Source organism: Chiloscyllium plagiosum, chromosome 5 (genome assembly GCF_004010195.1).
Source record: "Chiloscyllium plagiosum isolate BGI_BamShark_2017 chromosome 5, ASM401019v2, whole genome shotgun sequence".
Lineage (NCBI taxonomy): Eukaryota > Metazoa > Chordata > Chondrichthyes > Orectolobiformes > Hemiscylliidae > Chiloscyllium > Chiloscyllium plagiosum.
Window position 1 is genome coordinate 30,044,534 of NC_057714.1, and position 18,640 is coordinate 30,063,173.

Here is an 18,640-nt window from a genome sequence, read left to right on the forward strand (position 1 = left end):
TTGGGCAGTGTTGTAGAAGAGGGACCTACAGGTACATAATTCTTTGAAGTTTGCATCACATGTAGACAGGGTGTTTAAAAAGGTGTTTAGCACACTTGACTTCATTGCTCAGTCCTTTGAGTATAGGAATTGAAAAGTAATGTTGAGATTGTACTGGACATTGCTGTAGAAGAGGCCTCACCACTATGTCCAGTTCTGGTCACCCAGTTACAGGAAGGATATTATTAGAGAGGGTTCAGAAGAGATTTACACGGACGTTGCTGGGTATGGACGGTTTGAGTTATAAAGAGTAGTTGGATAGATTGGGACATCTTTCACTGGAGGATAGGAGGTTGAGAGGTGACTATGTGGAGGTTTATAAAATCATTAGGGACATAGTTAGGGTTAATGGTAGGTGTTCTGAGGAAGAGACACTGAACTCAAAATGTTAACTCTGATTTCTCTTTACAGTTGCTGAAAGGCCTGCTGAGCCTTTTCAGCAATTTGTTTTTATTTCTTTAATCTAACCTGTTGGTTGTGAGATTGCTTAGGCCTGTCTTTTGCATGCCACTTCCACTGCTAAGCCTGTCTTAATATAAATCAGTAAAGTCCCAATATCTACCCTGGGGAACTCCTCTACAAATCTCTCTCCAGCCTGAAAAGTATCCATTAACCATTACTCTCTATATCCTATCACTGGGCCAAAGTTGTATCAGGTTGCTACAGACCCTTTTACTCTGAGCTATCCCTTTTCTCACATCGCTTTTCTGACACTGTACTGAAAGTCATTTGAATGTTCATTCGGCGGGTCGGTGTGGACTTGTTGGGCCGAAGGGCCTGTTTCCACACTGTAAGTAATCTTTTACTCTGAGCTATCCCTTTTCTCACATCGCTTTTCTGACACTGTACTGAAAGTCATTTGAATGTTCACGTATACCACTGCAATAGCTTTGCCTTCATCAATCCTCTCTGTTATCTCTTCATAAAACTCCAGCAACACAGCTTTCCCTCAAGAATCTATGCTGGCTCTCCTTGATTAAGCCACAAATTCTGTGTGACAATTAACTCCATCTCAAAATTATTGTTCCTAGAAGTTTCCCCACCATTGAAGCTGAACAGACTTGCCTATAATGGTTGAGCGTATTCTTCTAGTTTCAGATAAGGCCGTTAGGTTTATGATTTTCCAGCCCTCTAGCACCATTGCCTGAGCTCAGGGAAGACTGAAGGATTTTGGCCAGTGCCTCTGCCATTTCTATTTTCACTTCCTTCAATGGTCATGGATGCATCTAATCAGTGCTGGCCAATAGCTTATCCAACTTCCTCCTTCATCAATTTTGAGTTTCCTGATCTAACCCTGTGGTCTGGGGAACATCTGCTTCTGTAGTAAAGACAGATGCACAATCTTCACTTCGTACCTCAGCCTTTCCCCACCTCCATGCGGAGATATTTTTGCTTGCTAATCAGCCCTTCTCTTCCTTTTACCATCCTTCTACTGTTTATGGGCTTACAGATGTAACTGATGTAATATAGAGAACATGGCAGTGTGAGATAACGACCAGATGACCAGTTTATTTAAGGATAAATATTATCCGATGTTTTGGAGAGAACTCCTCCAATATTTATGGAATCATTAATGCTCAGCTAAGAGGGCAGACAGAACCTCGATTTACTGTCTGGTTCAAGTGTTGCATTGGAGTTGCTTAGCATTAGACATTTTCTTCATAATGCTAAACTGGCTGTTGGCACCGGAATAAGGTATTGATTTCTCTGCTAGTTCAATAATGAAATTAATTTTTTTACTGCTTTGAAGCCGAACATTACTGAAAGCTGACAATATGATGAAAACACCTTTTTTGAGCTTTACTTGTCTGAGAGAAGTAAGAAGCATCATTTCACTCCAAGTAGGAATTTGATTCTTAAAACTGTTTCTTTTCCAAATAGTCGTTAAATTCAAATAGGTTAGATTATTGCAAGACATTGCTTGAAAGACATCACTTGACGGAAGTGCCACATACGGTTTTGACCAGACATGCCATCACTTCTGCTGCGTATGCATTAGGTCTGTCCACTTAAACCCAATTACATTTTCTCTGCAATTGCAAAATGTTATCAGCCTGCCCAGGACTGCCTGAGGCAAATGCACTCCGTGAATTTCTCCTGTGGGCAACCAAATGTGACAATTAGAACTTCTAACTCTTGTCCATGATACATGTACGTCCTTTACACTTTGCAATTATAGTTACTATCATATAAGCTATTGCAAAATTAACAAACGGTGTGCCAAACTGTTACTAAAATGGTTTCCGAAAATGAAATACTGATAGTTGCTAACAGGAACAGCAGAAAAGGGACAATTCCATTTTACAATCAAACGCGAGTCCAAAAATGACGGGTGGAAAAAGAACAGTTAAGTCTTCCAAGCTTGCCCCACCCATAATGACTAAACCTTTCTCACCACTCTCCGAGCAGAGGCAAAAAAAACAGAAAAGCCCATTATCATAAAAGGGAAAACTTACTCTCGAAAATTCCCCAAACTCCTCAGGCACTCAACTCGAGATTAGGACTGGCAGATATTGGTAATGCTGCTACAAACACAGATCAGCAAAATCCTCGGAAAACCAGGAGTAGCCCCACAGAAATTTACTTTCTAAAACTTAGAACATCTGGAAGGCTAATCACCCATAGTTCTAAATGGTTACTTCATTTTAATCTTCCTCTTCTTTCAATCATTTCTTTTCTCAAGGTGTTGCCAGACGACAGTAGCACACAGGTTGTGAATCATTCTCCAACATTTTGCGAATGTAGCCTCAAGTGAGCCTGGATGATGAACATCAGCAGGATATTTGACTATGGATGCATGAAAGCTTAGCCTAATCCTCACATGATGCCTATCACGTGCTGGATAATGATCAGGATCAGGAAGTATGGTTAATATCGACCCCAGGGTGACTGAAACAAGTTTGGGCTCCTAGTCCAACCAGAATTAAATGGCTGAATTCAGGATAGATGATGGATTCAATTTGCTCTCAATGGATCAGTATCCCATTGCTGAGGCTGCCCTGGAGTTGAAAATGTAACACATTCAATCTAGTCCAACATCAGCAGACCACATGCACACTCAGCACTTGGCATATTGTTAGAATTTGAGAGGCCAATACTGTTATCATGTTTTTATTCATTCAATTAATCTCTCATCAGCTACTATTTATCAAAAAAAGATCTGAACTGTTACACAGTGGTGTTGTTATGAAGATTTTTAATCACTTAACTGTAATCATTATTTAGGTCTGAATGAGTGAAACCTACATTGTCAGCTTAAACAAGAATATTTCATAAGTGTGGAAAGTTTTGTAAATGAAAATCAGATAATATTTAATATGAATTATGGCTAAATAACAACACGGTCATAAGAGACCAGTAAAGGTCACGTCAGAGGGTTGCTTTTCAGACTGGAGGCCTGAGATCACTAGTGTGCCTCAAGGAACAGTGGTGAGTCCACTGCTTTTTGTCATTTATATAAATGATTTGGATATGAACATAGGAGGTATGGTTAGTAAGTTTGATGATGACGACACCAAAATTGGCAGTGTTGTGAATAGGGAAGAAGGTTACTTCAGAGTACAATAGGACCTTGACCAGATGAGCCAATGGGCCAAAGAGTGACAGGTGGAGATTAATTTAGATAAATGCAATGTGCTGCATTTTGGAAAGGCAAATCAGGGCAGGACTTGTACACTTAATGGTAAGGTCCTGGGAAGTGTTGCTGAGCAAAGAGACCTTGGAGTGCAGGTTCATAGTTCCTTGAAAGTGGAGTCGTAAATAGACAAGAGTGAAGGCGGCATTGGGTACACTTTATGTAATTAGTCAGTGCATTGAACATAGGAGTTAGGATGTCATTTACAGATCTACAGGACATTGGTTAGGCCACTTTTGGAAGGCTGCATGCAATTCTGACCTCCATCCTATAGGAAGGACGTTGTGAAACTTGAAAGGGTTCAGAAACTATTTACAAGGATGTTGCTAGGGTTGGACCTATAGGAAGAGGCTGAATAGGATGGGATTGTTTTCCCTTGAGTGTTGGAGCCTGAAGGGATGACCTTGTGAGGTTTATAAAATCATGAGGGGCATGGATAGGGTAAATAGACAAAGTCTTTTCCCTGTTGTGGTAGGAGTCCAAAACTAAAGGGCATGAGTTTAAAGTGAGAGGGGAAAGGTTTAAAAAGGACTTAAGGGGCAACTTTTGCAGCAGACAGTGGTGCGTGTATGGGATGAGCTGCCAGAGGAAGTGGAGGAAGCTGGTACAATTACAACATTTAAAAAGCATCTGGATGGGTATATGAATAGGAAGGATTTAGAGGGATATGGACCAAATGCTGGCAAATGGAACTCGATCAGTTCAGGATATTAGGTCAACACAGAGGGTCTGTTTCTGTGGAACAAAGGGTCTGTTTCTGTGCTGTATATCTCTATAACTCTATATAATGGTTGCTGGGAAAAGTACTAAAGAGCTCCTGGTGTAATGGAACTGAATCATAACAGTGAACCAATATCCAGGGAGAAAAGTTCAGGAGAAAAATACACAAAATACTTCCTTCGAACCTGGCAATAATGTATTTGAATGTTAGCATATTGATGAAATATGAATGTGAAAATGAAAAATTACAGGATTTATGTTCCAAAGAAAAATAGGAACAGCCAATAAATTAGACCATACTGTTTCCTTTTTTAATTAGTCGTACTCATAGGTTTAAGAGATTGTCTTCAGTTCGAAGGTACCAGTACAATAAGGCCTGAACTTAGGAGAACAGAAAATGCACCAGAGCACTACATAAAGGCTGAAATGTTGAATGTGTGGTACAGATTAATGCTTTTGGAACAACTCTGTATAAATAAAGTTCTGACAATGAGACATTCTTTTGATTTACAGCAGTTACCCTCTAACAGTAGATTAATTCACCCACTAAAGATTTCACAAACCATATTGATGTGTGATTATTTAACTTAACGTTTAATGATCATGCAATTCAGAGGCTATGCTGTAGTGTAGAATGGAGTGAAAAACATGTTGGCAAAAGCCCAATTGTTCTTCATTGATCGACGAGAAAAATGCTGGTTGTGCCTTAAGGTACTAATAGTTAAGTGAAGAGTTTGAACTCTATATTCAGGACTGTTGGATTATTCCTGCTGTAACCTGCAAATCCTCTGAAGATTGCATTGTATTATAAACAAGTTAAAACATATACCAATATGCTCTGGTAAATTAAATATTAGATTAGATAGGCCAAACTAACAACATATTAAGATTTTATATCCTACTGCTTTTGTTAAACACCAAGCAAACATAGTAATAAAACATGCTTCCATCTCAATCATTTAATATTTTTCACTGTTTCTTAAAAAGATCAGCTCCTTATCCATAAATGAAAAATTTACATGACTTTTTTGATGCAATATCAAATCAAATAATGAGCAATAAAAATCTTTCTAATTGGATGCTGCAAATACAAATGGAAGTTTTAAAGACAGTCATTGTCTCATCAAATTTCCATAGCCTTTACCTGGGATGTCTATGAAGGAGGTGAACAGGGGTGAACTGTTTGCACAGCAGAGAAGAAAAGAAAGCTGAGAAAGACTTCTGTGGTACAATAGTCATTAGCAGCTTAAACATTATGAATTCAAATAAGATTATGGCAAAATCTAATTTAACTGGCAGTAGGGAAAACCTGCACAAACTGGAATTCCAATTTGTTTACTTGTAGCTTTTAAGCCCGACCTGCATTTGACTCCAGTCCTCCACTACACGGCACAAAAGAAGCAGCAGACATTAATACAACTTGAAATAGAAGGGCACATGGTGAGGAATATATGGCATTGAGTGAATTTAAGATGGAGATAGCTAGCTTCTTGATTAGTAAGCAGATCAAAAGGTTACAGAGAGAGTGTAGGAGAATGGGCTTAAGAAACATCAGTTGTGATCAAATGGTGGAGTAGATTCGATGGGATGAATGACCTAATTCGGTTTCTCGATTTTGGTCTTATAAAGGAAGAATAGTTAGGAATATACATTGAAATATACAAATAAACAGAAGCATAAGTAAATGGATTGTATTCAGATATGAATAAAACAGGAGAGGAATAAGAAAAATTCAGGTAGGTTTGTAAGTTCCTTTAAATTTGATCGCCCAGCTATGACATAGGTGTCATACAATATGCTTAGTCAGAACAAGGGAATACAAAACAATGGAAGCAACTTACGAAGTGATTAAAATTTGCAGATATATCACTGTCTTGCATGAATTCACTAGATATGTGAATATCACCATTAATTATATTTATAGTAATCTGAAAAATACATTCATAATACGTTCAAAACTTATAACTAAATTAACTTTTTGGGGTGACTTTAAGTGTTTATTTTTAGCCTTAATATCGGAGAAATCATGGAAATCAGTAGATACCAGTAAGTAGTAGTACTTTTAACATTATTAGACATCTAGAAAAAAAAAAGAAACTGATTGATTTAAACTAAATGAAAATGTACAGATATTTACAAATCACTTTGGGGGGGGTGGGGGGAGTGAAATATAAATGTGCAAAAAATCAAATAATAGAAAGCCAAGTCCACCTAGAAATTACATATCTTCTGTGCATAACCTAGAGATTAAATTAACATGTTTTGGCTGCTCAGTTGCTTAGACGCTAACCTGTGCTCTCCCTACACCTCTCATCTCTCTTCACATTGCACATTAATTTTATAGAGCCCTTTAATGTAAGTTGTTATGTTTAGCTCACATACCTCTTTAAATTTCTCTCAACCTATCATTTTATCTGTGTTAAAAGCATATGAAACTACTTGAAACTCTGAATTCACATTACCAGCACAAACATATTAAATCAACAGTGTGTACTAACAGTTAACATCACGCATATTGTTTCCACTTGTTATAAAGCAATTCTTGAATTAAAACACAACGTAGCTTGCTTTCACCACAATCTTGGAGCTATGGAATGCAGGTATCTCCATATAGAAGCAATCAGCACTTGGCAATGACTTTTGAAACATAGCAAAATATGTATATCTTATTCAAACCATTAACGTAAATATACTGAAGGCACAAATAGCTTTCAGAAATATGATTCAGAAATGAAGTTTGACCACGCAAATCAAGTACTCTGCTAATGACAATGTGTTATACATTCACCTGTTTCCCATATCAAAAAAGGGCAGACAGGCCATGGAATGATTACACTTTATACAATTGACTGAGCTTGAAAGCAACTGTCATTCAAGAGGAATCACAATCATTCAATTTGTCAAAGTGTAGTCTAGTTTAAAGATGTTACTGTGGAACAAAAACCTCTACATTTTTCTATGTTTCTTACTGAGCTCAAAATATCACCTCATTATTGATAATACAGCAACATCTCCTAGAAATGAAGGTAAAAAGATTAGAGTAATTAAAATTAACAGATTTGCTGTCAAAGGGACCTAGATGAGAGTGGTTTTCAATTTACATTTGATTGAGCTTGGAGTCAGGGTTCCTTTAATGGAAATTTGGTTAACAATATCTGAATTTCTACATTAGGTAACATCATTTACTTACTTCCCCAGTCTTTGAAATTCTATTTAATATTGCTACACTTATATTTTCTTTCAGTGGTGACTTTACTGTCATGATCTAATATTGATTGGCATCATTACATTCCAACTGGAAACATATGATAGAATTTCAGTGGTATAACTACAAAATTGTCTTATGGGAATAAACTTGCAGGTTAACATTTTATAGAAGTTCTCTTAAGTATTTGTTTATCATTGTATTATATAAATTAAACTACTTTAAAATATTCAACTGGAAATGTAGAAAACATAAAGGTGGATAAATTTCCAGGACCTGATTTAATGTATTCCAGAACATTATGGAAGTATTGGAAGAAATTGCAAAGCCCCTTGCAGAAATATTTGCATCATCTATAACTACGTGTGAGGTTCTCGATGACTAGAGGGTGGCTAGTGTTGTGCCTTTATTTAAGAAAGGTTGTAGGAAGAAACCAGGAAATTGTAGACCCGGGAGTCTGACTTCGGGTGTGGATAAATTGTTGGAGGTGATTATAAAAAAGATAGGATTTATGGACATTTGGAGAGGCAAATAATGATTAAGGATAGTTAGCACGGTTTTGTGTGAGGAAAATGATGCCTCACAAACTTGATTGAGTTTTTGGAGGAAGTTACGAAAAACATTGATGAGAGCAGAATAGTAGAAGTTTACTTGGACTTTAGTAAAGCCTTTGACAAGGTTCCGTTTGGTAAACTAATTAGTAACGTTAGGTCACATGAGATTCAGGGTGAACTTGCCAATTAGATACATAGAGCAGAGATGTACAGCATGGAAACAGATCCTTCGGTCCAACTCATCCTTACCAACCAGATATCCTAACCTAATCTGGTCCCATTGACAGAGTAATGGTGGACGGTTACTTTTTGGACTGAAGGCCTGTCATCTGCAGTGTTCAACAGGGATCGGTTCTGGGTCCTTTTTTGTTTGTCATTTATATAACTGATTTTGATGAGAGTACAGAAGGCATGGTGAGTGTGTTTGCAGACCACACCAAATATGGTGGCATAGTAGACAATGAAGAGGGTGGACTGAAGGGTCTATTTCCATGCTGTGTGACTATGACAATGCACAAAACAAAACAGAATATAGAAAACCTGAGCTAGAAGCAATTATGTTAAACACAATTTAGTTGTGCTACTTATAAACAAAAACATTTCAGTAGAGGACAGAATTAATTTGCTTAATCCAATGGCAGAATGTAGTAGTGATATTATATAAATCTTATTCAATGCATTAATTCTGTGCCTGTTTCCTGCAGGAGGCTCCCTTGCAGAATTTTTAAACTCAAAGACAAAGTTGCAATTTTTTAATTCCCAGGTTTCATTTCAATAAAGGAACCCTGACTCCAAGCTCAAACTGTGCTGTCAGGTTTGGTGGACAAGAGTAGCAATTAGATTGGGAGCTCCAGGGCATTGTGGATGCAGAAGAATGCCTGCCTTCAAGTTAGTTTTAAAGAAAGCAACCAACTATAAGAGAGAGAGACCAGCATGAGACTGTTTCTCTTAGCCCACAAAGATTCCATTCGAGAATAAGTGTCGACTCTCATGCTGGTCTCCTCAGGCCATGCAATGCTTTCCACCCAGGTTTTGCTGCCTTATTTGATGTCATGCAATCAATAAGCAGCAGATGCAGCAAACCAAGGAATACAAAAAACCATAATGCCTTATGGAACTCTACAGGGCCACCAATATAGCAACACAATGATTTAAATACATCTCTTTCACTATGTCAATATATGATCCCGCCAAAAGACTTTACATAACCGTGACCTGATAGACTCAGTGGTTAGCACTGCTGTCTCACAGCACCAGGGTCCCAGGTTAGATTCCAGCCTCGGGCAACTGTCTGCGTGGAGTTTGCACATTCTCCCCATGTCTGCGTGGGTTTCCTCTGGGTGCTCCGGTTTCCTCCCACAGTCACAAAGATGTGCAGGTCAAGTGAATTGGCTATGCTAAATTGCCCGTAGTGTTACGTTCATCATTCAGAGGAAAATGGGTCTGGGTGGGTTACTCTTCGGAGGGTCGGTGTGAGCTGAAGGGCCTGTTTCCACACTTTAGGGAACCTCATCATAACCAAACGGGTTGTGCAATACATTCTATAAAATCCTATTGGCATGATTATAAAGTTAAAATTTAATATGGTTTTCCATCAAAATTTTAATAATCATCAGAAGTATTTTAATCTTTCTGTTTTAAGTTTCTTCACTAATTGTACTAGACCCTCTGCTTGGCTCAAAAGTATTTCTTTAATAAGGCTAATAATCAAATTATTGTCTGGCGTAAAATTCATCACCGTTCACCAACAAAGAATGACTTGCATTTGCATTAATTCTGAAGCCAACTTCTTTCAAAGAAATGTACACATAACAACTAGACACAAAATGTTATAGTAATGTAGTTCAGATTTGACCTAAAGAATTGTAGGGTTAATGTTGATGTTTAAAGGTCCGTAATAGCTTAGAAGCTTTTACTCTCTTTAATGGCACTAAAGTACCATTAGGTTTGCAATGCTAGTTTAATTCCGCTCTCTAATTATCACTGGATTACAACAATGCTTTATCTCTTAATGCAACATGACAAAATCCTGACATCCTAATTCATTCATTTTTATTATCAATTATACTGATACCCTGTATCCTGAGTGTGATGCATGATTTAGAACCACATTCCCTTAATTTGCTATGAATTTACAATTTGTATCATGGGTAGGAAGCAATGGTGACAGTCAACTAACACAGAAAAATCATTTGAATTTAGCTTTCTGCAAATGATGAAACAAAAATTTGCTTCCAACAATATAAAACAGTAAAAAGGGTTAAAACCTCAAACTTCAGTAAGACCTGAAGAGCTGGATAACAATCCTTATAATAAAATGTTCCACAAAATATATATATACTTAAGCAAATAATAAAAATATTTCAAGAAAAAGGAAGAGCTTGAACTTCTAGCATTATGAATTCAAACATATATCTCATCATATAAATGTATCCCTTTGACTTTAATAGCAAGATAATAGTCATACCTGCCTCTTTGCATTCACCTTCCTCCAAGTGCATACTTTTGAGCAAATGCTCTAGAATCTTCTCAGGAGTTCCAGCCACCACCTTATATCTATTAGAGAGTAAAGATTCCACTGAGTCATCTTCTGCTGAAGATTGTGAAGGATTACTCCATTCATCTTCTGAATCCTCATCAATATATTTAAAATAAGGCACATCAAAAGCTGGCAGAGTCAAATCAGTGCTATCTTTAAAGATTTCAGAGACACTTTTGTTTTCCATATAAGGATCAAAAACTCCTAATACTGAACTTCCCATACTGTTGTCTTATTATTTTACTTCTAACTACCAGTGCATTATATAATTTCAGTTTTGCCTTTTGCCCTGTCTCACTCCAAGATTCCAACTGATCTGATCCATCCGGCTGCTGAATGCTCTGCAGAGTAGAAGTGAACCACTTACCTCCAATCATTTTGGGCACTCCCTGCAGTGGGGGCTGGGCTAGATGACGACATTTTTTTCAGGATGAGTACATCTTGGCCTCGTTCTTTCACTCGAACAGTGTTTACTTCATCGTTCTGTGACATGAGAAAAGAAACACATTTTAGACTTTCAAGGGCTTTGCAGAGGAGCTGAGAGGACAGATTCATCAGCTAAGAAATAAACTGCTATGTTATACAATATTCAGTAGAAATCTGGCTTCTTATTTTCCCTTCCGTTTGTGCTGGCGACTCACAGCTTAAATGTCATTTAATTGTTCACACACAAGGAGCCAGTTGGCTAGATGGCTCGCGTATGCTTCAGAATAATACGAATAGCAAAGGGTTCAATCCCAGGGTGACCCTTAAGATTTCAAGGATGCTAACTGGAGGAATACATGTAAGCAATTTTTGTTTATTACACAATTCTCTTTTAAAGACAAAATCACTTTCTCCCAATTCACTTATGTGTTCAGATTTAAATGCAAGAGATTAGGAGACAATATTCCAACTCTCTCGAATTATGTCAATTTACTACAAAGGAAAAAGACAATGACTTTGATTGGTATTAACATGAATTTGCATATTTTTGATTTAACAGCTAAAAATAATTTCTGCCAGCAGGCTAAAAATAACAGGCAATTTATGAGGTGGCAGATCCAATCAATTTAAGTAGCTCTGTATATTTAAATTAATGACTTTGTAGGCATCATTCTAGGTTCAGCAGCAGCACACTTTATTCTCAGTTACAAAGTTAAAGTTCAATTTCCACTCCAAAAACTTGAGTACATCATCCGAGGGGTTACTGCAGTGTCAGAAGTGCTACATTTTCGACTTCCTTGAAAGCGTCATCGCTAATTTGTTAACCCGCATTACACCAATGAAAATGCTCCCATGTCGTGGCTATAGAGCCTGGAGAAATCTCAGCTCCGCAAACGCAACCTTTAAAGTAGTCTCCCACACTTCTTTTATTGATCGACGGCTCAGGAGGCCAGTGATGGGCTGGATTCGGAGTTAAACCAGAGCGCTTGAGAAAAGCCGAAGAGGTTGGTGAGTTCCCGAGGTGGGCTAGTCAGAAAATCTGCCTGAGGACTCTGACAATGTCCACAAATTTAAAAAGTTAAAACAGAAAAGAAAACCTCTTGCCCTCAACTCCTCATCCTTTAAGCCCCATCCACACTATTTTATGTCACTGCAGTCACCCTATAGTCCTTCATTCACCATGTGCCACCCTATGACAATCATCTTTTGCCCCTCATCTGCCCTCTATCATTCACATGGCCCATTATATTACACTTCTAACAACTCAATATGAACCAATATCTCTCACCCACTATCCTTTTCAATTCCCTCACCATGCCATCTCACTAATTATCCAGCATGCCCATTAATCAGGAAGCATCAGGAAGTATACTGGTTATGTCATTGTTGAAAATAATACAATCTCATTGGTACAACCGAAACATCCATATTCAAATCCCTTATGAAACAAACATTTCACTTGAGTTTTCAATTAATTTTGTTAGCAAACATTTCAGTTAAGTGGTAGTACCTTACCTCAAAAATCATCTTACACAAGTTCTTAAAATCTGATGCTAATAAATATTTCTGTTCAATGAGGAGGTGGGGTTGTCAATCAATAGGTTTTCATATTGTTAAATTAATAATTTGGGAAATCAGTCATGCAGCACGAATCCTATAAAGGTTTTATTTAAGCAGACACTTTGAAATACTTTTCTTTTAAACTCAATATCTTTTTGACAACATTGCAAGCCCAATGAGTCTTTCTCATTTTTCAGCACAGGCATGTTTTTTCACATTCCCAACACGTGCCTTATCTCTACCAGAGGTGTTCCAGGACCACAACCAAAGGGTTAACCTACCTCTCCAAAAGAGAAATAATAAATGTTCCACCAGTGCTTAACCTTCACATTTCACCAGCACACACTTCCCATTACCAGCCTATGCAATGTAATATTCTGTGCCCATCACATATGGCCCCTCCTACCTCAATCCAATTTACCATCTATTTTCACAAACTAACATTTCCCTCTTCACCAATGCATTGCCAACCTGTTGAGCATCCTGGATGAGTGCAACTGCAACAAAACTCAAGAAGCTCAATACTGTCCAGGACAAAGCTGCCAGCTCGATTGGCAACCTGTGTAATATCTTCCTTCATTCATTCCCTCTAATGATGGCCCACAGTGGCAGCAATGGGTATCATCTACAAGTTGCACTGTTACAACTCATCAAAACACCGAAGCACCCTCCAACCCTGAAACCTTTCCACCTAGAAAGACAAGGACAGCAGGCACATGGGTTCACCACTACCTATATGTTTTCCTCACAAGCAACCATCCTCAGTTGGAGTAGTATCACCCTTCCTTCACGGTCACTGAGTCAAAATTCTTACAATCTTTTCCGAATATCATTGTGGCGTCTCTAGTCCACAAGGACTGTAACATTTTCACTGATAGCCTCTTGAGGGCAATTAGGGATGGGAAATAACTCCTGGTCTGGCCAGCGATACCCATAATCTTTGAATGAATAAAAAATATTCCATAAGTGTCTATACATACAGGACAAAAAGTATAGTTCTATTTCTTAAATTTCTAAGCTGCAATCAATGAGAAAAGCACTATCAATTATAGTTTTAGAATGCAATCATGGGATGTGGGTCGAGAGGGCCACATCATTCCAAGGCCAATATTTATTGCCCATCTCAAAATGCACTTGAGAAGGTGTGGCAAGCTGCCTTCGTGAGCCGCTGCAATCAATGGGATGTAGTTGAGAGTTCCAGAATTCTGATCCAGTGATGGTGAAGAAATGGTGACATTGTTCCAAGTCAGGATGCAGTAGAGGGGAACTTGCAGAGGAGCTCCTGACTTGGGTCTTGTAGATGAAGGCAGGTTTTCAGAAGTCAGGAGGGGAGTTATTTGCCACAGAATTCCCAATCTTTGGCCTGTTTTTGTAGCCATAGGATTGACATGGCTGGTTCACTTCTGCTTCTGGTCAATGGTAACCCCCAAATTTTGAGACATCTAGGTATTTCTAAACAGGTCTTGATAAATTGCACAGTTCCAAAGGATATATGGTTGTTGGGGAAGCTTTAAACTAGGTTGGCAGGGGTGTGGGAACCAGAGTGTCAGGTCAGAAGATCCAGCAGTTGGTGTAAAGGTAGATGCAAAGGTAGAAGCAGAGAGACTGTGAGGAAGGATAAACTAAAATGGCAAGAGGATGGGAGTCCAGGCAGAAAGGCAGAAGGAAGCAATGAAGAGAGCAGAGCAAACATTAGAAAAGAGAAAAGTAAAATTGGGTGACAGAATCATATGCAAAAGACAGGGAGATTGCTAGATTCAAAAGGGACAATGAGTAAATGGGCACTTTATCTGAATGCCCATAGTATTCGAAACAAAGTTGACAAACTTGTGAAAATCAGTACAAAGGGGTATAATTGAGTTATCATTACAGAAACATGCTTGCAGGGTGGTGATGACTGGGAATTAAATATCCAAAGGTATCAGGTAATTAGGAAGTATGGGCAGGAAGGTAAGGGAGGTGGGATCACGCTCTTAATTAAGAATGAGATTAGGGTGATAGGGAGAGCCAGTATAGGATCTAAGGAGTAAAATGTTCAATCCATTTGGGTAGAGATCAGGAATAGTAAGGGGAAGAAATCGTTGGTGGGAGTAGTCTATAGGCCACCTAATACTAATGCTACAGTGGCACAGGCGACCAATTCAAGAAATATTTGACGCATGTAAGAATGGAACGGCAGTAGTCATGGAGAACTTTAACATGCACATTGATTGGCTGAATCAAGTCAGTACAGGCAGTCTTAAGAAAAGTTCATGAAACTCATCCGTGATAACTTTCTTGAATAGCATGTTACCAAACGTACAAACGAGAGTGCAATCTTAGATCTGGTCCTGTGTAATGAGACAAGAAAAATTAATGATCTCATAGCTAAGGAACCTCGAGGAAAAAGTGATCACAGTATGATTTAATTTTGGATACAAATGGAGGGGGAAATAGCATAATCTAAAACCAGGGTGCTATGCTTAAACAAGGGAGACTATAATGGGGTGAGGAAGGAGTTGGTTAAATTAGACTGCGAAAACAAGTCATATGGCGGAACAGTGGAGGACTTTCAAAGAGATTTTTCATAGTGCTCAAGGAAAATATATTCCGGTCAGAAACAAGGATAGCAAGGATAGGAAGAGCCAGCCTTGGATAACCAAGGAAATAAAGGAAGGCATCCAATTAAAAGCCGAGGTTAAGAAAGTACCCAAGAGAACTGGGAAACAGGAAGATTGGGAAAACTTTAAAAAGCAGCAAAGAACCATGAAGCAAGCAATAAAGAAAGGAAAGAGATTATGAATGCAAACTAGCACAGAATATAAAAACAAGAAGGAAACGTTTTTATAAATATATAAAACAGAAAAGAGTGGCTAAATTGGATGTAGGTCCCTTGCAGGATGAGAAAAGGGAATTAATATTGGGTAATGCTGAAATGGCCAAGGCCTTGAATAACTATATTGTGTCAATCTTCGCAGTGGAAGATGTGCCTAACGTACCAAAGAATGATTTTAAGGATACAATGGGAGGTGAGAACCTCAATTCAATTGTTATCACTAAAGGGGTAGTGTTGAGCAAACTTGAGGGTGTAAAGGTAGATAAGTCCCCTAATCCTAATGAAATGCGTACTAGGGTACTGAAGGAAATGGCGGAAGTTATAATAGATGCATTAGTGGTAATTTACCAAAATTCATTGGACTCCAGACAGGTCCCGGCAGACTGGAAGACAGCAAATGTCACACCACCATTTAAAAAATGGTGTAGGCTTAAGGCAGGTAACTATAGGCCAGTTAGCTTAATATCTGTAGTCAGGAAAATGTTGGAGGCTATCATTAAAGAATAAATAGTGAGACATTTGGATGGAAAGGGTTCCATCCGGCAGATGCAGCATGGTTTCAGGAAGGGAAGGTCGTGTTTGACAAACTTACTGGAATCCTTTGAAGGTGGAGGGGAACAGGTGGATGTTGTAAACTTGGATTTCCTGAAGACATTTGATAAGATGCCACATAAAAGACTAAAGGTAGATAAGACTCATCCATAAGATAAAGATGCATGGAGTTGCGAGGAATGTATTAGCATGAATAGAGGACTGGTTAACAAATAGAAAGCGGAGAGTTGGGATAAATGGGTGTTACTCTGGTTAGAGCAGGGTGCTGCAGGGGTCAGTGTTGGGCCCATAACTGTTCATGATATATATATAACTGGTTTGGAAGAGGAGACCAAGTGTAACATATCCAAGTTTGCTGATGACACTGAATTGAGTGGAAAGGCAAACTGTGGAGGATGTGGAGGGTCTGCAGAGAGATTTAGATTGGCTAATTGCATGGACAAGGATCTGGAAGATGGAGTACAATGTTGGTAAATGTGCGGTTATCCACTTTGGAAGTAAAAGTTGGAGGTCAGGGTACTATTTAAATAGTAAAAGATTGCAGCATGTTATTGTGCAGAGGGACTTAGGAGTGCTCGTACATGAATCGCCAAAGGTTGTTTGCAGGTGCAACAGATAATCAGGAAGGCAAACGGAATATTGGCTTTCATTGGTTGAGGGACTGAGTTTAAGAGCAGAGAGGTTCTGCTGCAATTGTACAAGGTGTTGGTGAGGCCGCACCTGGAAAAATTAGCATAGTTCTCATCTTCTTAGTTGAGGAAGGATATGCTGGCTTTGGAGGTGGTGCAGAGGAGGTTCCTCAGGTTGATTCTGGAAATGAAGGGTTACCCTATAAGGAGAGGTTGAGTCTCCTGGGACTGAAAGAATGAGAGGGGATCTTATAGAAACATATAAAATTATGAAAGGGATAGATAAGATAAAGGCAGGCAAGTTGATTCCACTGGTGGGTGAGACTAGGACTAGGGGACATGGCCTCAAGATTAGGGGGAGTAGATTTGGGACAGAGATGAGGAAGAAACTGCTTTTCCCAGACAGTAGTGAATCCATGGAATTCTTTGCCCCAGAAAGCAGTAGAGGCAGCTTCATTAAATATATTCAAGACACAGTTGGATGGGTTTGTGCATGGTAGGGGAATTAAGGGTTATGGGGATAATGCAGGCAGGAGGAGCTGAGATGATGGATAGATCAACCATGATCTTAATGAATGGCAGAGCAGGCTCGATGGGCCAAATGGCCTACTCCTGCTTCTATTACTATGCAACTATATGCACCATTCGCACCCAATCCTCTTCACAGTTAACTGTCCCGAAGGATAGCTGACTAGCCACCCATCCAAAAAAGACCCTATCCTGGGACCATATCTGCAATGGTTCCTCAGCTCTCCAAAGAGGGCCATAAATAGCCTGAAGAAATGCATTGAAAACAGTCCTGTTCTTACCTAGTTGAATCTCAGTAAACCAGGGATTCCAAAATCCTATCTCACTGGGGACAACTGGTTAGTTATTAGCCAGCTGCTTCCAGGAACAGTGCATTTGTGAACTATGGCACACATCATTCCTTTCCACGTGGAAACTAGAGGGGGCAGATTTGGATGTAAGAATTGCAATTCCTGACAAATTCCGTCATTTTCAACATGGCAGCGATGCTGTCCTTCCTGGAGTAAATCAGGGCCAATATTTTATCAGCTGTTAATGGCTTAAGGATATGCTGAAATTGAAAAATTTGCTATATCAGCAAATTTCTTTTTTTTTGTATTTTGGACCAGAATTATAATTTACACTCGGCCAGACCTAAATGGCTCTGACAGACAATGGACCAGTGCCTAATTTATTTTTTGACTATCTTGCTGACTAATTTGACGCACAAACTAATTTGGACATTTCAAAATATTATTGTACAGTTTCAATGGCTATGTTGAAAATACATTCAAGCACACGTTCACATGGAGCAAATGAGTTATTGTCACAGCTCCAAATTCATATAAAAAACGTGAGACCATTCCACAAGCTCTTGTTCCTTACTATTAGCCTGATTAAATATGCTGAAGACTTGAAAGCAGATTTGAAATTCGATCAATTCATTAATTAAGAGGTAGAAAGGTTTCCAATGTGAAAGCAAAGGGAGAGGAGGATAAGTCCATGTAGGTCTGCTCCTGAGCCTGACCAAAGTGGTCATCAACAGGTCCAGGCAGCAGGCCGTGGAGGGAGATGTGGTTCCTGACTATCTACCCGTCTTCCGCAGCTCTGTTCATGCCCAGGTGTCCTTAGAGATGGAGCACACAGCACACTAATACTCTATAGGCCCGCAAAGAGAGTTGGGCAGTGCAGTGGGTGGAGTGCCCCATTTCCCTTGCCAACTCCATTTTAGTTTAATTTCCCCCCCCTCCCCCCCTCCCCCTTTGATTCCCTCATTTTGGTGCAATTGCACTGCCCTGGACAGGGCTTCACATGTAAGTTGATCATTGGTTCGGGTACATGGGTGATTCGTGGTGGTGGATAAAGGTGAAAAGTAACATGGGTGACTTGGTGGTGGAAAGAAAAATCATTCAGTTTTGTGTGAAAGCATTTCTGGAGATAGAACAGGGAAAAAAAAACAG

General features: G+C 39.0%; 1 protein-coding gene across 6 annotated transcripts in view; it reads right to left on the reverse strand.

The window, feature by feature from the left end:
* Positions 1-18,640, reverse strand: part of LOC122549783 (rap guanine nucleotide exchange factor 5-like) — a 177,879-nt gene that overhangs the window by 60,710 nt on the left and 98,529 nt on the right. For 4 of the 6 annotated variants that reach the window (XM_043689810.1, XM_043689809.1, XM_043689811.1 and 1 more), the window contains 2 exons: positions 11,059-11,174; positions 10,620-10,708 (listed from right to left, as the gene is read on the reverse strand). In XM_043689810.1, coding sequence (XP_043545745.1) covers positions 10,620-10,708; positions 11,059-11,174 — 205 coding nt within the window. Of the gene's footprint in view, positions 1-10,619; positions 10,709-11,058; positions 11,175-11,275; positions 11,292-11,332; positions 11,428-18,640 lie in introns of those variants that run through there. The other 2 variants (XM_043689813.1, XM_043689814.1) reach the window with 2 other exon arrangements.